This window comes from Xenopus laevis, chromosome 6S (genome assembly GCF_017654675.1).
Source record: "Xenopus laevis strain J_2021 chromosome 6S, Xenopus_laevis_v10.1, whole genome shotgun sequence".
NCBI lineage: Eukaryota > Metazoa > Chordata > Amphibia > Anura > Pipidae > Xenopus > Xenopus laevis.
The window spans coordinates 10,076,268-10,098,433 of record NC_054382.1 but is presented as its reverse complement, the minus strand read 5'-3'; the positions used below and the strand labels follow the sequence as shown (position 1 = coordinate 10,098,433).

General features: G+C 38.7%; 1 protein-coding gene across 3 annotated transcripts in view; it reads right to left on the bottom strand.

Annotated features, from left to right (window-relative positions):
- LOC108719662 (dipeptidyl aminopeptidase-like protein 6) overlaps positions 1-22,166 on the bottom strand; it is a 757,132-nt gene that overhangs the window by 227,228 nt on the left and 507,738 nt on the right. For all 3 annotated transcript variants that reach the window (XM_041567354.1, XM_041567352.1, XM_041567353.1), the window contains exon 2: positions 8,803-8,917. In XM_041567354.1, the coding sequence (XP_041423288.1) occupies positions 8,803-8,917 (115 nt within the window). The remainder of the gene's footprint in view (positions 1-8,802; positions 8,918-22,166) is intronic.

Genomic DNA, 22,166 nt, shown 5'->3' with positions numbered 1-22,166 from the left:
AATGCTGGGGCCCCTTTGTAGCCATGGGGGCAGTCATTCAAGCACAGTATACACAGTAGATAACAGATAAGTACTACTATAGTTTATATAAACAAGCTGTTGTGTAGCCATGGGGCAGCCATTCAAGCACAGGATACACAGTAGATAACATATAAGTTCTGAAGAATCCCATTGTATACTACAGAGCTTAACTGTTATCTGCTGTGTATCATGTGCCTTTTCTCCTTTTTCAACTTTGAATGGCTGCCCCCATGGCCACACAGCAGCTTGTTTATATAAACTATATTAGAGTTTCTGAAGCAAACACATCAGTTTTACCAGTGCAGTGCAACAGTACATTATTTTTTCATTACTGTAAAACACTTGAACCATAGCCATTAATGACCAATTTTTTGGCTGTATAGGAAGCCATCTCAGGTCATTTTGCCTGGTCATGTGCTTTCAGAAAGAACCAAAGCTACACCATGGAACTGCTCTTTGACAGGTTATTGTTTTTCCTAATCAATGTAATGGAAGGTGTCACAGTGGGACATGGATTTTTATTATTGAGTGCTGTTCTTATATGTACCAGGGAGCTGTTATCTGTTACCTTCTCATTGTTCTGCCATGGGCTGCTGGGGGGGGAAGGGAGGGGTGATATCACTCCAACTTGCAGTACAGCAGTAGTGACTGAAGTTTATCAAGTCACATGACTGGGGGCAACTGGGAAAGTGACAATTTGTCTAGCCCCATGTCAGATTTCAAAAATATAAAAAAATCAGTTTGCTCTTTTGAAAAAACGGATTTCAGTGCAGAAGTCTGCTGGAGCAGCAATATTAACTAATGCATTTAAAAAAAACATGTTTTCCACCAATTCAGAATCAATTAACTAGAGAAACATATGCTACCAGACATCTTTCATTATAGTCTCGTAGTCACTGATGTTACCATAGCACTCAAAATACTCAAAGTATTCCTTCTTTATTCAGCATATCTTATCCAAGAGAAAATAATATTTGAACACCAGCAGTCCCTTAGCTGAACCCAATAAACTAATAGACTGAATTCAAAATCAAATAACCGTTGTAATCCATGGATATAGAGAGTAACTACTGCAACTGTAGCAAAATGCCAATGTTCGAGAAACTTCAGGCTGTTACTTCTCTCACTAATTAAAGAGAAGAATTGTAGAAAGAGCACCCTGCTTGTGCCTGGTAGGTACATGAAGTGTATTCTTATTATACAAGCACAGAATATGACAAACTGTTTTCAGTGTTGGAGGCATTCATGTTATTAGTCATTACAGGTATGGGACCTGTTATCCAGAATGCTCAGGACTTTCTGGATAGTGGATCTTTCTGTAATTTTGATCTTCATACCTTACGTCTACTAGAAAATCATGTAAACATTAAATAAACCCAATAGGATTGTTTTAAGTATAATAATTAATTATATCTTAGTTGGGATCAAGTACAATCTGCTGTTTTATTATTACAGAGTAAAAAAGGAAATCGTTTTTGAAAATGTGGATTATTTGGATAAAATGGAGTCGATGGGACATGACCTGGATAACGAGTTTCCGGATAACAGATATTTGTATTCTGCCATTAACTCATTTCAAACATCTATACAGATGGTCAAAAATTAGAGTCTAGGTTAAAATCTAGACTCCAAACATCACTAATACCAGTCCCATCAGCAGTCTTATCCCTTTCTCAATACTATTAGATTGCCCTCTAAGGTTCTTTAGTCCAGAATCAGTTCTGAAAGATTCTTTAAAGGAAGAATGTAGATAAGAGAGACACATTGCTGTGTTTAGAGATGGCTAAGCTATGTTGTAGGCATACTCATCTCTATAAGCATTATCAAGCAATGGCCAATTAAAGCTGTATTCTCAGCCACTCTACGTAACATCTAAGTAGCCTGTGAATGGTCCCTTCCCAATGGCCTGCTCAAAAAATTGGTACCTACTGGGAAGGTTAGAAAATGATCTTGTAGATGTGATACTCTTTCAACTGGTGCTGCAGTTGCAAAATTATTATTAAACTGTTTGCCAGTGACACAAACATTTGGATAAGCTTAACTTAGACTATCATTTAGGTGTCTGTCTGTCTGTCTATCTATTAGTGACGGGTGAATTTGGCGCGTTTCGCCAAAAAATTTACGGCGGTTTTGTGAATTTATTCGATGGTGCCGAATCACGGGAATTTGCCGGGTATTCGCGCCTGGCGAATAAATTCGCCCATCACTACTATCTATCTATCCATACATCCATCCATCTATCTATCCCTCTATCTATCTATCTATTATCTATCTATCTATCTATCTATCCATCTATCCATCCATCCATCCATCCATCCATCCATCATCTATCTATCTATCTATCTATCTATCTATCTATCTATCTATCTATCTATCTATCTCTCTCTCTCTCTCTCTCTCTCTCTCTCTCTCTCTCTCTCTCTCTCTATCTATCTATCTATTTCTCTATCATCTATCTATCTCTCTTTCTATCTATAATCTATCTATCTATCTCTCTATCTATCTCTCTATCTATCTATATATTATCTATCTATCTATCTATCTATCTCTCTATCTATCTATCATCTATCTATCTCTCTATCTATCTATCTATTTCTCTATCATCTATCTATCTATCTCTCTTTCTATCTATCTATCTATCTATCTATCCATCCATCCATCCATCCATCCATCCATCCATCTATCTATCTATCTATCTATCTATCTATCTATCATCTATCTCTCTCTCTCTCTCTCTCTCTCTCTCTCTCTCTCTCTCTCTCTCTCTCTCTCTCTCTTCTCTCTCTCTCTCTCTCTCTCTCTCTATCTATCATCTATCTATCTCTCTTTCTATCTATCATCTATCTATCTATCTATCTCTCTATCTATCTATATATTATCTATCTATCTATCTATCTATCTATCTATCTATCTCTATCCTGTAAAAAGTGATAATATCCCTCATGGAAGCATGTATTTCCAACTGAATGTTTTTATCTCGTTAGATCATTCTGGATGGTTGGGGAATACATCTGGGCTTCCTCTTCAATTCAGTTGCCTCAGCTGGAATCTCGATGATTTACTCAAATCTCTAACTATGTCACTCATTATATACAACACTGCCTTTCAAATATTTCAAATGAAAGGCCTTAAAGGATCAATCTATGAGCAAAGCACATCCAAATAGAGACTTGTGCAAGCCACTTTTTCACTCACAAAAACAATTAACAGAACCCAGCACCCAGAGCTACAGGGAAGAATTTCTGAAGCCAAGCTACAGTATAATGCAAGACACATCATATAACACCTGTAATTGAACTCATGGGAAATCACTAGACTTGTATGGTATGCTGCTGAGCTCCTTCTCTCTAACTCTGTGGGTGTCTGGATTTATTGTCCATAAAGTGTAATTTTTAAAAGTGCAACCACAACTTCAATCCATTAATGTTTTTCAACCTTTTTTGCATTTTTTTTTCTCTATATTTGCTTTCTTCACTATTTTTTCAGATTGGGCCTGTGTTGAAACTAGGAGCTAGCAGAAAAGATGATGAGGAATATATTTTGAGATGCCAAATTCTTGACAAAGGATGGACCAATCCCCCTCCCCACCACCACAGGTCTACAATATGATCGGTCATTTTCAGATGAAGGGATCTCAGGCACACCTCACTCCCCCAGATAAAGGGATTGTAGTCTGGCCAAGACAACTCAAAGTCAATCCTTTCTTACAACAAAATGCATTTCAATCACAATTACAAAAAACAAATCATGGCATCTTAGTCACACCAAACTCATAGCAAAAATCATCTAATAATGCAGAAGGTTATTCCATCACACCTCACTTCAACAAAAAACAATTTAGTCACAAGTAATTTTCTCAATCGCATCTCACTCCCGAATGAAGACGTCTCAGGCACCCCTCCCTTCTAAATCAAAGTTCCTTAGTCACACCTCACTCCAAAATGAAGGCATCTCGGTCACACTTCAGCTTCAGATGAAGGCATCACAGTTCCATTACAGTTTAGCTGATGTTGCTGTTAGTAGTGATCTCAGCAGAAGGCATCTCAGTCACACCTTGTTTGCAGATGAAGACATCTCACTCACAACTCAATCCCAGACAAAAGCATCTCAGTCCCACCTTAGTCCCACATGAAGACATTGCCGTCCTACCTCAGTTTACAGAAAGCAATTTAGTCACACATTGCTTTTAGTAGTGATCTCAGCAAAAGGCATTTAAGGCACTTTTCCCAACAAAGGCATCACACCTCAGTCTCAGATCAGACATTGTAGTCCCATCCCATTGAAAGCACAAGCTCGCTCTAAGATACATATATATCTAAACTCCCAGGACAGTGTGGTCTACTGTGATGCTTTAAGATCTTTTGTAACTTTTTTATTGGATAAAATCAAGTTTAAATCAATTGCATAAGAACATTGCATACGATGGGTACACACAGTGTCCCTTTCACTGTTTACATTGATGTTATTATCAGAATATTATGTTATCCCTTTTTTATTGAATAAAATCACATAATGTCAAATATATAGTGAATAAAGTACCCCCTCTTGTAAAATATAAGGATATTTTAAGTTACCGAGGAGTTTCATGACCATATAAAAACACGAGGCCGAAGGCCGAGTGTTTTTATACAGGTCATGGAACTCCGAGGTAACTTCTAATATCCTCATATTTTACAACTGGGGGTACTTTATTTATTATAATACACAAAATTTAGTGAGTCATGTGACAGAAATGACATCACTACTCACCGTTTATAACTGATGACATCACTACTCACCGTTTATAAGGATATAATTTACAGGATATTCATGGCTTATGTGTATTATACAGAAATTATACAAAGTCTACCTTTATTTAGTTTTTCAGTGTGTTTGTTAATGTGTTCTTGCTAATATGTAAAGCTTACAAGCATTTTGGGCAGGTCATACAACTATTCCTCTAGATTATCCATTATCCATTCGTTTTCGTTAGGCAAGAATGGCTTCCTTATGATATTTAGAAATGATTTACTACATTCTTGTTATAAGTCAGAGGGTTTCCCCAAAAGTTCACATGGGGCCCATATAGCCAAAAATTTGATGGTCCTGTTTTGGATAAGAGCAATAGTGCTCTCAAAATGCATGTAGGAATGAGTTTCCTGTGGATCTCCAAAATTGAGGGAATGGTTAGTGATTTCCATTTAGCTGCTATCGTTATACAAGCTACAGTCAATATATGGTTCGCTAATGTCTGGGAGGCGCTAGAAATCTCCTCAATGGGTTTTCCCAGCAAGTAGGATGTTGGGTTTTTTCTATATCATTACAGGTAACTTTTGTTATCTGCCTATGTACCTCCTCCCAATAACCATCGATCATTGGACAAGCCCATAGCAAATGGTATAGTGAGTCTGTATTGGAGCATCCTCTTCAGCATAGTCTGGAATGGTTGAGTTTATTTTATTCACTTTTTTAGGGGTCATATACCAATGCATCATGACCTTATATACATTTTCAACCCTGTTTTGGCATTTTACCATATAGCTTCCCAGTATATCATATATTTATTATTTGGAAAATTAAGATCTTATATATATCTGATAAAAGAGCTTTTTTTTGTGGCCAGCCACCTTTCATGATGTTTTCAAAGGGGGAGAGAATTGCGTTACGTTTAAGTGCAAGAAAGGGTGAAATTACGTATTTGGAGATATTCATTGAACCTCATTGGAATTTCAGGTATTTTAGCTTGTAGATCTCTGAATTTGGAGCATCTGGGAGGCATTGTCAGCAAGTACATCATATATTCTAAACAGACCCTTCGTGCCCCAATTTCTAAAAAGAGAAACTTGTGTCCCTGGTTTGAACCTGGGGTTTTTGAGAAATGGGTCATCAAATGGTAAGAACAGACTTGGGGGCAAATTCACTAAGATTCGTAGTTGTGCCAGCGTCCGCTTCGCCGCACTTCGCCAGGCATATTTTCGCCAGCACTACGCAAATTCACTAAAATCCGAAGTTGCGCTCAAGGGAAGCGTAAGGTTGCGAAGTTGCACTAGCGTTAATTAGCCAAGCAAATTGAAGTTACGCTAGCGATTCTTAATTTGCATACAGCGCAAAATTGAAGTTACAATGGAGGTATATGTAGCATCACTACACAAGCCTGGGAAACCTTCAAAACAGCAAATAAAATTTTTATTTTGCCCTACACATGTGCCCACTGTATAGTTAAGTTGCCATGAGTTAGGAAATGTAGGGAGGAAGGAGGGTAGCCCCAAAAAAAATTTCTATCTTTTTCAGCCTATCACCCATAAAAAAAGAAAAAAACGCCAGTGTTTTTTGGGACTTAGAAAATGTTTTAACTTTTTTTGAAGCAATCCCTATCTTCTCTAATCCTATTGCACTTGCCTGGTCTGAGGTGGCGAAGGAAGTTTGGAGTAAAAAGTAGCGTTCATAAAAATTCACACGTCAGTGAATTTGCGTAGTTACGTCCGTTGTGCAAATTTGCCAGGCGTAAGGGTGCGAAGTAACACTAGCGTCTGTTAGTGAATAGGCGAATTAACGAAAATGCGCTACGCTAGCAAATTAATGCTAGCGTTAGGCGCTTCGTCCTTTAGTGAATTTGCCCCTTGGTAGTTCCCAATTTGGCCTTAGGGGGTGTTAAATGTGGACCAGAATTCCATAGGAGGGCTCCCATATGTACTGGAGCTATAAAGGAGTTCTCAATTCTTGGATGCTTTAAGATCTTTATCCTTTAGGTTTTACACTCCCAGTTATATAATTAAAAAAAACACCTGCCCCATTGAGTTTCATGTCACTATTGTTACTTAATGAAATCCCAAGGTTGGAGTGCTGTCACAGGTCTGTATCACCGGGTTGGTATCAGGTGCCTTCAGGTGTCGGGCTCAATACTGCCCAAAAAGCCCAAAAATTGTGTATCACAAAACAAGAAACCTGCGGCACAACTGTTGCAATTGAAAAAGTGGTTAGTATTTATTCATCTCATAAAAAAACGGCAACGTTTCGGGCCTCCACTGTGCCCTTTATCAAGCCAGTTATATAATTAAAAAAAACACCTGCCCCATTGAGTTTCATGTCACTATTGTTACTTAATGATGCCAGATGTTTCAGTGAGTTTCATCTATAACCTGCCTGAATAAGTTCAATGGAGCCACTGCCGTTGCCTTATGGCAGGGATCCCCAACCTTTCGAACCCGTGAGCAACATTCAGAAGTAAAAGGAGTTGGGGAGCAACACTAGCATGAAAAATGTTCCTGGGGTGCCAAATAAGGGCTGTGATTGGCCATTTAGTAGCCCCTATGTGGATTATCAACCTACATTGAGGCTCCTTTGGCAGTACAATTGTTTTTTATTCAATCAAAACTTGCCTCCAAACCTGGAATTCAAAAATAAGCTCCTGCTTTGAGGACACTAAGAGCAACATCCAAGGGGTTGGAGAGCAACATGTTGCTCACGAGCTACTGGTTGGGGATCACTGCCTTACGGTATTACCCTTCAGGATTTTAAAATGCATGTGAATTCTCTACAGCCCAGTTGAACTAAAGATTCAAAGAGCCACTTTTAAGAAAAAAAGATGAGTAAAATTTGTTGGGAAACACTTCAACATTTCTCAACAAGTCCATTTACTTTAGCTGTACTGCTACTAGTTGCTGTTAATCAGGTAGAGACTTTACTTGTTTGGAAGAAGTTACTGATCTTAAAAAAAGCAAAAAAAAAATAAAAGAGTTTTTTCCATGTCAAAAACTAGTAGAAGAGCTGACATTTCCTGCCTTGCATGTCTGTTTATTCTACAACTTCCTTCCTTTCTTTTCAATTTGCTCTGCCACGGAACTCATAAATTCAATTAAAATAACAAATGCTCTTCTTACCCTGAAATACCTCCATAATACACGATTTTATCCTTGTTTTTAAAAAGTGATTTATGTCAATATGCCGAACAGCCCTGGAAAATTTTAGTTGGGCGGATTAAAACTGAAATGGGAAGCGTCAACAGTTTCAGTGAAATTTCACAGGCATCTATCATTAGTTTTATGTCTTCGTGTCTGGTTTCATGGAATTATCCTCACTACTTTCTTTGCTGTCAAGTTTTATAGCTGTGACACTCGGAATCCAATAAGTATATTGTGCTTGTTATGGCGAAATGCAAACAATAACTTAAATAAACAACCGGCAGCCGCACAGAACCAGGACAGGCTTTGTCATTTCACACGCGGTTCTTGTTATTTCCTCTCTAAGAAAATGCCAGCGAGTGACCTTCAAAATACACTTCTGTACATATTATAGAATCCTACTGTTTGCAGGTTAATATTTATAGTCACCTGTAGTGATGGGCGAATGTGCGCCGTTTCACTTCGCCGAAAAATGCACGAATTTTGCGAGAAATTCGTGGAACGGTGAAAAATTCGCGAAACTGCGCCGGCGTCTAGTTTTTGACGCCAGCGTCCGTTTTTGACGCCGGCGCCCGTTTTTTTTTTTACGCCGGCGTAAAAAAAAAACCGGCCTGTTTTTGACAAGAATTTTTCCTGCGAATTTTCGCTGGCGTTTCTCGAATTTATTCGCTGGTGGCGAATCGTGCAAATTCGCGCCTGGCGAATAAATTCGCCCATCACTAGTCACCTGATATAATACAGTTCATGCACATACAAAGGCATGAGTAGATCGCATGAAGATAACGATGCTCCTAAAGCTCAATCCCATATAATGGCGCCTCCTTATTTATACAGGAAATTGCAAAAATTGTCTCCATATAACTTTTTTTAATGATAAACATGGATTTGAGCCAAACAATACCTGGAGTCAGCAGTATAACAGATGTGACAATCAAGGAGCAGATAATGAGAATGACTAGCAGTGCGATGGCGATTCCTTTCCAGTTCCGCTGAGGAGGATTGCTCCCCACCAACTCCTGAAATACAAAAATGGGGGAAATTTAGATTTGAGTCAAAATGCAATTATCCCCTCATTTTATTTACTATAAAAACATGTATAAACCTATATAAATATTATATTAATTATATATATATACAGATATATTTTTCAAATAAAAGATATAGGGATGCACCAAATCAAGGATTCGGTTCAGGATTCGGCCTTTTTCAGCAGGATTCAGATTCGGTCGAATCCTTCTGCCTGGCCGAACTGAATCCGAATCCTAATTTGCATATGTAAATTAGGGACGGGAGGGAAATCACGTGACTTTTTGTCACAAAACAACGAAGTAAAAAAAGGTTTTCTCCTTCCCACCCCTAATTTGCATATGCAAATTAGGATTCGGTTCAGTATTCGGCCAAATCTTTCACGAAGGAAAGAATCCAAAATAGTGGATTTGGCGCATCCCTAAAAAGATAACATTTTATGAATATATGTATAATTTGTATACAATGTGCACTATATATACATATATGTTTATATTCATTTTAAAATATGTATTTATATTTCTAACAACTGATATCTACCTCCATAGCATCATGAATACTCTAATTTCGGATAGATAACACCCCAGTAGTATGGCCTCGAGTTTGTGTTTTATGTGTCTCACTTCTCCTCCCTCTCTCGTTCTACTCCTTTCTTTCCTGCCCCCTGGTTGAACCGGCCCTAACACCCCTTGAGGCGTCGCAACTACAGAGGGTTTCATACTCTGTCCTTGGTTTTGCCATATGAGCCACTGTCTGTTTGCTCCGTATAGACACATTGTGTAACGTAGTTGCCGGCAGTCTAACAGTATCACACACATATATTTGGAAGGGCTAGGTGTCGCGAGCCCCTCCTTGACTACATGTGGGTGGCTGACCCTACCTACTACTCCAGTGTGTGCAGGATGCCTGATCTTACAATGCCGGATTGACACATTTCTATTTATGTAGCCTACCGTGTGGTACTGACAGGTAAAAGGCACCGTTGAATATGAAGTAAGAAAACAGCCCCTGTTGCACGCCTCTAAGTTTTTTTGGATTCCCACTATAAGTGCGCCACGGGCCATTGTATCAGCCAGTCCCTTCGTATCACCCCTACTTGTCCTTACTTTCTTTCCCCATATTTGTACTCCCCAACTCAGGCCGGTGTACCCAGTTTTTTTCATTCATTTTTTTCATTTTTTACATTATATTTTTTTTCCCATCTTTATTCATTTTGACTTCATTTTGATTACATGAAACTTTTGCTTTGTTTTCAGAAAGAACCAAATGTGCCTATATCCACGGAACAACTGACATGATTGGTTGCTATGTAGTGACACCATAATTAACGTGCACCATCGACTCTTCCCCACAAAGTAAATGACTGGTTGCTATGCACTAACAACCTGGTAACCGAATACAGCACTACTTGGAGCTAGCAGCTCATACTATACGGCCATTATGAAAAGATGCAGATACTATATAATATTATTCCAACATGGTGGTCTGTTAGGGAGTCTGTGGCCATAACTCCATCTGCAGTACAGGAACTATCTACTTCCGCTGACTACTGTTGATTCATATTCCCGACCTGATCGTATACACAGCCATTTGACGAGTATGGGTTGCCGGGGGAGACCTGCCTAACTACTGGATGCTCCTTGTCCACACATTGGATATCGTACACAGCACCGACAGAGTGAGCAGCCTCCCGAGAGGAAGCACCATAGCGTGTGCGGCTGCACTGACTTAGCCGCAGGACGTGCGGATTTCGGCGATAGGTAAATATTCGGAGTAACACGGAGCCGCCATTACACCGATGTCCAGATGTCTAATAGGAGGCCGGTAACGTCTCGCTGCTCTATGTAATTTTACTGCCATATTGACCTGTACCGAGGCTTTCCTTGCATTTTGCCTTTTTATTTGAAGCGTTCACAGAGACTGAATTAACTGTACTTTAGGTTCAGAGACGTTGTTGCCCTGTTGGTTAACGTACATTGTTGCGAACCAGTAACTACCCGTATTTGTGCAACAGTATCAGATTGTACACGTTTGGAACTGCCTGCAAAGATGTTGATAATATTGTATCCCCATTATATACTGCTTTTTGTTTTGTATTTGCCTTTTATTCTTTCACTCTATTATCTAATTGCCCAGTGGAATTTCCCCAAACACGTCACTATGACGTCACCACCCCTAGCTTCCCGCCATTTTGGGTTTAAAAGGTTGATGAATGATTGTATTTTCACTTTGAGAAAGGCTTGAAACGTTAGTTGCTTTTTACTAAATAAACACCATTTTTGATTTTGATAAGACCTGTGAGTGCGAGCTTCTTTACCTGTCTATTTATAAAATGTTTACATTTTATTTATTGGAATATAGTATGTAGCATATAAATATATGCATATTTTTAAATGTATAAAATATACAAAAATGTAAAATAGGGTAAAATATTAAGAGTTATAAGTCGAATACATAAACGCAGGTACTACAATGGTATGCTATTCACAAGGGCACTTGTGTCCATACTGTATATGACCCTTTGCAATGGCTAAAGCCCATGACTTGGTGCCTTAAGGGCACGAAATGCGTAGGGCCTTTGGTAAATGTTTGTTTTTTTTAAAAAATCTAGACTTGTGGGGTTTTTTTTGTTACTATATTTTTGAGGCCCCATGGTTTCTTTCAGAGTGCCTGGCGCTTCCTAAAAAAATGAAATTGGTTTATTTCACCCCTAAAAAAATTACATTGGTTTATTCCTCCCCCTAAGCTGAGGGTCTGTGCACATGGACCACTATTATACGTTGGTAAGTGCATTCATATTGGTCATTCTATCCCATTATATCTGTGAGAACCAATGTGCCCATTCAGGCTTCTCTAATGAATTACGCTCAATACATTGACTCAAGCAGCAACTGATTTAGTGAATTAGATGTTGGCAAAGGAAACCCTGTTACTGCTGTGGCTGTCTGTTATCAACTTGCATGGCAATGCCTGTTAACAGACGGGATTAACAAATGTTTTGCTTGATACAGATTTATGTTGGAATTCACTGTTTCCCAAGTTGAAAAAAACTTTCATTAAACTAGAAAAAAAACAAAAAAACAGGTCCGTCTGGGAATAAAAATCACATAAAAAAAATGTACTCCAATGCATTTGGTGCAAGAAAAAATGTCAATTGACTCCAATGCATTTAGGGGCAAATTCACTAAGATTCGTAGTTGTGCCAGCGTCCGCTTCGCCGCACTTCGCCAGGCTTATTTTCGCCAGCGCTACGCAAATTCACTAAAATCCGAAGTTGCGCTCAGGGGAAGCATAAGGTTGGGAAGTTGCGCTAGCATTAATTCGCCAAGAAAAGCAAAGTTACGCTAGCAATGCTTAATTTGCATAGGGCGCCAAATTGAAGTTACAATGGAGGTATATGTAGTATCACTACACAAGCCTGGGAAACCTTCAAAACAGCAAATAAAATTGTTATTTTGCCCTACACATGTGCCCACTGTATAGTTAAGGTGCCATGAGTTAGGAAATGTAGGGGGGGAAGGAGGGGAGCCCCAAAAAAAAATTCCGATCTTTTTCAGCCTATCACCCATAAAAAAAGAAAAAACGCCAATTTTTAACTTTTTTGGAAGCAATCCCTATCTACTTTATTGCACTTCGTCTGGTCTGAGGTGGCGAAGGAAGTCTGACGTAAAAGGTAGTGTTCAGAAAAACGCGCACTTTAGTGAATTTGCGTAGTTACATCCGTTGCGCAAATTCGCCAGGCGTAAGGGTGCGAAGTAACACTAGCGAATTTACGCCAGCGTCCGTTAGTGAATCGGCGAATTAAAAAAAAAATTTTGACGCAAGCTAATTTTTTCAGGCGAATTTTCGCGGGCGTTTGGCGCATTTATTCGCTGGTGGCAAATCGCGCAAATTCGCCGCGAATAAATTGGCCCATCACTTCTAGCATTATATCTTTTGTTTTTTTTTTGTTTGCACTAGTGATGAAAGGTCACTCTAACTTAGCCATCCTCTTTGAATGCTATTTCAAACAAGAAGGCAGTGTTTATTACAGCAGATTGCAAGAAATATTAAGCAAGGTTCATGAACCAACAGGAGATCTTCACATATTTTTTTATTTTCTTTGCCATTGTGGATGCTGCAGGAAGAGCTCGTTAGCAGCAAATATCTCCAAACTGGTAAATGTTAATGGCTTTTTTCCCCTCTCACATGCAATTAGTATTACTTGGAAACTTTCACATTATGCTGACCCTCAAACACCTGGGAACATTCATTCTCAAAGCATTCTCCTTTGAAGAACCTCACAGGCAGAAATACAAGACTCATCTCCATAGAAGAATCTATATATGTTGACTTCCATAGGAGCAGAAGGGACACTGCAATTATAGAATTATAGGGGACAGAAAAGTTTGGTAGAATGGGACGGTTGGATGTAGTACAGAGTCTATAAATCTATAATTGTACCTCTCTGAATGGGCTATAAGAACCTTTGGACAGTTGCTCCTGCTAATGCTAAGTCTGTAATATTCCATTGCTCTCTTTCTTTAGGAGAGTAATAGGCTGCTATCAGGGACAGAATAACTCTGCTACAATCTGCCAGATCCTCCCCTGACCAATCCCAGGTTCACCCTTGAGCTGCCTTGGAACCATCCCCTCTTCACATTGCTGGGTCTAGAAACCACGAAGCATACAAATATAGAGCACATGGAAACATGGAAAATATGAAACTGGGAGACACCGGAAACCAGGATCCCCGGTTGATGTTATTGTAATCCACTACTAGCTTCTATCATCATAAGACCTTCGAGGATACAATGGTTACCCCAAAGACACCCTAGCACCATTCCTTCACATTAAAGATAAAAAAAACTGAAATATATGAAAGTGGGAGACACTGGAGACACTGGAAACCAGGATCTCAAGTTGACATTAATGTTATCCACCACTAGCTTCTATCATCATAACACGATAAAGGAGACAGTGGTTACTATGTCAAGACTTAAACTGGCCATACATTGGCCACTATGATCACCAAATTGACCCTTAATCAGCCTCTATACTGGACTTTTCCAAATACCTGTTTAACCAATATCTGGCTGCAGTGATGTGGTCTTCTCCTGCATTATGATCCAATCAGTGAACTGGTCCAACCATCTGTATCCATTTAAAGGAACAGTAACACCAAAAAATGTAAGTGTAATGAAAATATCATGTACTGTTGCCCTGCACTGGTAAAACTGATCTGTTTGCTTCAGAAACACTACTATAGTTCATATAAACAAGCTGCTGTAGAGCAATGGCGGAAATTGAAAAACATCTATTAGGCACAGGTTAACTAATGGATAACAGATAACACCATTAGACAGACAGTGCTTATTTGCTATCTGCTGTGTAACTTGAGCTTTTTCTCCTTGGAATGGCTGCCCCCATTGCTACACAGCAGCTTATTTATATAAACAATAGTAGTGTTTCTTAAGCAAACACAGCAGTTTTACCAGTGCAGGGCAACACTGCATTATATTTTCACTACTTTAAAACACTTTTATTTTTTGACGTTACTGTTCCTTTAACCTCCTAGCACATGGGTGAAGATCTGCTTGTTTTCTGGGGTTTCCAGACTAAGAGACCTTTATATGTATGCCCATCTTAAAACGGCAAGTTAAGCCACTAAGACCTTCAAAGAAGCTATCAAAATAAGATGCCAGAAAGATGCAAAAAATAGATTTAACTCTTTAAGTTTCCACCAGGCATTTACAGGGGTGGGGAGAACAGATGATGGTATAGTGAACCCTTAAACCATTAACTGCATCTCCTCAAATAGTTAACCCAGTGGTAGTAAAGGATAATTTATGTCTGAGAAGGGGCTGAGACAAACATAGGCTAATCTGTCTGAATCCTAATTATGGCCTCTCCTGTGGTGAAGCAGGTGTTACCCCTCAGACTAACAAGTACACAGAGGACCAAGCATCTGGCAAAGGCAGTGAGCAGATAATGTGAGACATGATGCAGAAATGTAAGGACTATTTGACTTTGGGAATTTAACTTTATACAGTACATTGAACTTCTAAACACCATGGGCTTGGTTTGGCTACAGCCCTATATTTCCAATTTCTGGTGAAATCAAACTATTTGTCATTACACAATAATCCAAAAAGCCCTGAAAGACACGGAAAGGATAGCTGAGAAAACTGAGGGAAACCATTATCCACAGGCAAAACTCTGTTATCTTAGTAGACAGGAGTAGTGTCCTCTTCAAGCTCCAAACCACTGTCTGGGTCAAAGAACCTACTAAAGTCTCTGCAGGAGAAGGAGAGGAAAGAAGGGTCTAGGGCAGGGTCCCCAACCTTTTTTACCCATGAGCCACATTCAAATGTAGAAAGATTTGGGGAGCAACACAAGCATTAAAAAAAAGTTCCTGGGGAGCCAAATAAAAACTGTGAATGGTAGCCCATGTGTGGACTGGCAGCCCACAGGAGGCTCTTTTTGGTTTTTATGCAACCAAGACTTGCCTCCAAACCAGAAATTCAAAAATCAGCACCTGCTTCGATGCAACTGGGAGCAACATCCAAGGGGTCGGGGAGCAATATGTTGCTTGTGAGCCAGTAGTTGGGGATCACTGCTCTAGGGTGTCTGGAAATAAAAATAGGCCCTGGTGACTCCTGGTTATCCCCCATGTATGCCCCCACTAACAAAAATTTAAATAGTTTGCTGTTAGAGTTTTTATTCTGTGTGGGAAAAGCTGCATTGCATCCTCTTTATTCTATTCCCTATTGGTTGAACATCTTAATAGAGTGTTGACTGAGCCCATTCCTTAATAAATCATAATATAATGAGGGATATGCGAGGATATGAATACCACAGTCATTTACTTACATTTAAGAATAAAAGTGTAACAACAAAATGAAACTTATTATTTAGAACGAATAGAGTTTTCTGAGAAGCCTTCAGGTGCTAAGTGACAGCAATTATCCGTGATATGTGACAGCCGTGACATTTTTTTGGCTGCTGTTGTTTGCAGGTATGACAGCAATTCCAGCGAGGACAAAATGTGTACAAAAGGCAGTGACATGTTTACATGTAAAACTAGGTCACTGCTTCTGCTTTTTTAGACACCTTTTTAGAAAAATACCACAGTCAGCTGAGACGTAGCACTTGGGTGACTTTTACTGAACTTGGTGTTCTTTTGTTAGTTAGTTAACAGATGGTGAACTCACAAGCAAGCCTGCTGTTCTTGTTCTGTAACTCCCACCATGGTACTTTGGATTCATAAAAGTCAACTGCCCATCATTTGCAGCCCTCCAATGTATCCCAAAGCATGGCTGACCCTCATCACGGTTTCATAGGAGTAGTATCTTGTACAACACCCACTTTTAACTCTACTGAAGGTCAAGCATGTTGGCATTGGGTGAGAAGGCATGCATGTCAAGAATAAAGAAATTGAACCATACACTATAACAAAGGACATTTAGTTCCTAAAGTTACTTGCTATCTGTGGAGATGTATGTTTGCTCTCCTGCAGGTGTACCACCTCTATAAACAGGGGACACCTGCAGGAAGGGGCAGTTTATGAATAAACCTAGATTTGGAGTTTGCCCAGAGGCCCATTAGAGTGATTGTGTCAGGAGCCCCGATGGCGTTCCGATCCTCTTCAGCGCCAAGTCGAAGATGGCGGCTCCCACAGCCACCACAAAGACAGCGGTACCAGTGTAGTGACGTCAGCGTGTAGACATGTGACATCATCACATTGTGTCTGGTGCTAAAATTAAAAATTAAAGGACGCCGAGGTCACGGGTTCAATGCCCGATTATAGGAATTGCTACCTTGGTTCCTGGGTGTTCCTAAATTGTTCCTGAATGTATTTCAGGACTGTGACTCTTGCCTGTTCCTGGTTCCACGATCCTTTGCTGCCTGCCAATTGAACTACTGCCTGGAATTGACTACGATTACTCTTGAACCCTTTTGATTACCGCAAACTTGAACTTTGTCCTGAAGCTTCCTCCTTGGTCCAGACTTCAGACTGATTCTAGGTAGTACAGAGTAGCACTGAGTAGACTGCCATAGTAGAAAGGATTTGGGCAATTAAAGGGATAGTTCACCTTCAAAATAATTTTTTAGTATGATGTGGACAGCTATATTTGGAGACTATTTGCAATTACAAGTAATTATACCACTACACAATCCAAAAGTGAGTTTTTAGAAAGTTACAAGAAATTTTCTTTTTATTTAAGAGTATTTGCAATTAGTCTTTATTGTGTTTTATTAATATATTTAGCTTTTAGTTTAGTAGCTCTTCAGAATTTCAGCAATTATTTGGTTGCAAGGGTCCGATTTAGTTTAGCAGCCAGGCAATGGTTTAAATGAGAGATAGAGGGACTGAATAGCAGAGAGACTGAAAATAACAGAAAGTAACAATAACAATGAAATTTTAGACCCATGGAGCAATAGTTGTTCGGCTGCCGGGGTCAGTGATCCCCATCTGAAAACTGGAAAGAGGCTGAAATAATTTAAAAACTATGAAGAACAGTTGAAAAGTTGTTTGGAATAGACTAGTGTATAACTTAGTGAAAGTTAACTTAAAGGTAAACTACCCCTTTAAGACAATGAAATATGAAGTGGGAAGGATCAAACCTGCATCTGGGGTTTTTGAGCAGTTAATACGGTTATTGGTACCTTTTTTGCACTTACAATATGTAAACAGATAGCTAATCAGTGCAAGAAGGGATCTGTTATACTGTAAGCCTGAGTGGAGAGATCTTTAAAAAAATTGACTGTGGACAACAACCACCTACATTTTCATTCGGATACGATTTGTATTATTTTCCCAGATGAGGAGATAGCTATTAGAGAATGGAGCGATAGCCCTGGCAAAATATCATCTCCATAACATTTATGCACAGTTACTTAGCTGCAGGTCCCAATTAGAGCCTGATCATGACTGTGCTTAACTCCCATGATGCATTTATGTATTCTAAATATCTATTCAGCATTTCATTCCAGAACTATGCCTTATTCTTAAGAATTTCTTGCCTGGATTTTTTCCTCTGTTTGTGTTTCTTGCTGGACTAAAGGCTCTTTCCGTAGCTCTTCGTAGAGTATCCAATGAGTTTTTATATGCATTATGTCTTGTGGCACAGTTTAAATCCTAGGGACCAAGGGAGCAACCAAATGCATCTATTTTCTGAGCCAGCAATTTATTTATGCATTAGGAGCGTTGTGCCCTGTGAATGCTGAAGTCCCTCGATCTGTCCAAATGAGCTCAATGTTTGCATTTTTCCATAAAATGTCTAAAAACATTGCTGTTTTTCTCAAGCCCAAAGCCAACAAGTGTTCATAGAACAGTACGGGTATGGGATCCATTATCCGGCAACCTGTTATCCAGAAAGAGCGAATTATGGAAAGGCTGTCTCCCATAGATTCCCATAGACATAATTTAAAAAATTATTTCATTTTTCTCTGTAATAATAAAACAGTACCTTCTACTTGATCCAAACTATAATTAATATTTATTGGAAGCAAAACCAGCCTATTGGGTTTATTTAATGTTTACATGATTTTCTAGTAGACTTAAAGGGGACCCGTCACCCAAAAAAATTATTAAAAATCCTATTTTATCACATTAGTCAAGCAAAATGAACTTAAATTACACTATATAAATTTGAATCTTGTTTCCTTCAGTCTCGGAATTCAAAATGATAGCAAGCAGGCAGGAGCCATTTTGTGGACACTGTTATTAAGACAAGTCTTGTATCATCTCAGAATCTTGTTTGTGCACCAGAATGGGGGACCAGATGTCCATCCCCATGTCCTGGCTACACAATTAAATGGTAAAGACAATGGGGGAATGTGGGGAGATCAGTGACATCTAGGAAGTGCTGAATGGAAAGTGAAAGTAATTGTCTGCCCCGTCTCTATGCCCATGGCATAGAGGAGGGGCAGACAATATTTGATTGACAGCTGAGATGTTTAAATGAGTTACAACAGCTATGAATGCTTTAATAAAAAACAGAGATTGGATTTCATGTTTAATTTGAAAAGGACTTTTATTATACAGATTTTTGTGTATGGGTGACAGGTCCACTTTAAGGTATGAAGATCCATATTATGGAAAGATCTGTTATCCGGAAACCCCAGGTCCCGAGTAGTCTAGATCACAAGTCCCATACATGTACATTCATTGACATCCTAAAAAATATGTCTCCAGAATTTATGTTTAAAGTCACTAGGGGGCACAGTTTTATTAATAGAAGGCATAAGAATTACACATCAAGGGCTGACCTTTTTATAGCCAATAAAATAAAGCTAACAAATCCAAGCAGTAGCTCCACTTACAATTTTAAAATGGCGTCCTCCATCAACCAGACTAGAAATGTATTTGCAATTCATATTTAACAACCATTTCATTTTGAATCAAGGGAAAGACTGCAGTCCAATACCCAACAGCATGTTACAGATAAAATTTCTTTACATTTCAAGGCACCACCTGTCTGTGCAGCAAGATGTGGGTGTCCCGGTGGGGAAACTGGTTCACTGAGCATCTGACAGTGATGAGAAATGGTTGCAACCGGCTGGTTGAAAAGGTCAAAATTATAATTTAAAGGGGAATTCTACCCTGTTTATCATTTATCACTTTTTCATTATGCATGAAGACATATCTTATTGGGCACACAAAGCATATCTTGCCTCCTTTATCCCAGTGTATTTTTAGGTAGTCTTGATATGTTGATGTATATATCTTACTCCTATTGGCCACTTTGTAAATATCTTACAGATGATATCGCATACCTATGATCTAGACTAGAGTTTCCCTCCCCCAAGCCTTTCTCTATAGATAAAACAGATAAATAATCCAATCATATATATATATATATATACACACATCAATCGAAGGAGTCAGGTGCACACCGGGATTTAAATAGTTAAAATGTCCACATTTTATTTAAATACTTTTAAAAAACAGAACTGGTCGACGTTTCGGTCTTTCTCTAAGACCTTTCTCATAGGTCTTGAGAAAGGTCTTACAGAAAGACCGAAACGTCGACCAATTCTGTTTTTTAAATTTTTTTTAAAAGTATTTAAATAAAATGTGGACATTTTAACTATTTAAATCCCGGTGTGCACCTGACTCCTTCGATTGATTGATAACACAGCCTCTTAAGGTAGCACCTGGGTCCTGCAATTTATTTGCGGAGTGCGCTCGAAATCTGGATTCTATCTATCTATCTATATATATATATATATATATATATATATATATATATATATATATATATATATATTTATATTTATATTTATATATATATTTATATATATATATATATATATATATATATATATATATATATATATATATATATATATATATATATATAATATATATATATATATATATATATATATATATATATAGTGACAAGCTGGCGGCTTGACCACGTAACTTTTAGGGGGATTAGTCAATGGTGAGCAGGCAGCATAGGAGAAAGGAGCAGAAAGACAGGGACACACAGCTTCTTCAAGGAAAACAGAGATTTATTTTCCAACTTTACACAAACACAGTATTGTCCACAGACACAGGGGTGACCATTTTCAGGATACAAAACATAAATCATAAAAATAAAACCTAGCCCACTGGGCACTACCTTCACACTTTGAAGCAGTCCCTGACTAGCCTGGGCCCCTTGTGGACAACCAGCACAAGAAATAGTTTGGCTCACCCCTGTACTCACAGGACTCCTTCCTGTAGTGGTTATTCAGCCTCCTGGCTTCCTCACTCTCTTCACAGTACTCTCTGTGAGAGTCACGGGCTCCCTCTGCTTCTTGCAGGAACAGGCAGCACTCCCAGCTCCTCTGGGAGTTCCTTACACAGCCAGGTCTCCTACCTGCTGTGCCCTGTTGAGAGACACACTCGCCTATTCCAATTAACTTTAAATAGCCTTTCCACAGGACAGCTTTCCTGTGGAAGGTGAACTCCAATCTCTGGACTGGCTCTATGGAATGGAGTCCCTGACTACTAAAGTCTTTAAACAGAGCGCTGATTCTCTGTTTCATAACTCCCTTCCTGGAGCCTATCTCAGTCCCTGGGGCGAAATTAAGGCTAGAGTGACCTTTTTCCTCCTTTTCCTAGTCACTCTACCACAATATATATATATATATATATATATATTATATATATATATATATATATATATATATATATATATATATATATATATTATATATATATATATATATACACACACAGAGAGAGAGGAATATCTATTTTTTCTGCTTTATATTATTCAACATATGTTGGAAACCAATTCTTCATCTCCAGCCTGTGCCTGCAGGCGAAGGGATATCTATATTAACAATGCACCCTCTGTACATGTCTCCCACTATAGCAGGTTAGTGAATAAATCATTAGTACACAAAGAAGTGATATTGTTACAACATGAAATAATGGCACAATGTATTTTTCAGCCACAGCCGCATGTTTGTTTGACGTTGCTATCGTTCCATAGGGCCTGCTGGATCACTCAGAATATATTCTAGCAATATTTCTTATTGTCTGATAAAAAGAAGCATAGTAACATTCCAACATACATACTCCATGGTCACATTCACACATAATTGGCTACTGATACTGGCCAAAATTATTCATCACCCTTCAACCAGTTGCTTTCTTCCTTTTTTTCAATGCTAATTTCTGAATGGTTAGTAATTGAGTCCCAATAGCTTCTTTCATTCCCATTCCTAAAGCTTTCCCATGTATGCAAGCACAGTTATTCCCTACTGCTATGAAAAATGCTAACACAATGTTAGCCTTTAAGTCAAAAGAAAGGCCATGTATTTGCTAATTCACCAGCAGTCTCATTACAACAACAACATGGAAGCCGTTTTATCCAAGGAAGAACAGATGTAACATAGTGTAAAGGAGCTTCTCTAACAAAGTAGGGCAAGATATATGCTATTAAACCCCAAGTTATTTAGGTATAGACTTTAATAAATGCTAGCTCGCATGTTGGAGTCCCCTAGTGACCAAATAGGGTTACCATTCCATCCAAAAAAGCCTCCAAAATCATGCTTTAAAGTTAAAAAATACAAATTTATTACATGATATAAAATGTCAACACAACCCCTCATGGAGCCTAATGCGTTTCATGCTTACCTAGCACTTAGTCATAGGCAATCTTATATGCCATCACAAAGCTGAAAATGCCTCAACTGCAAGTCATTTTGCCTTCCCATTGACTCCAATGGATTTCTGCAAAATTTGACCCTTTT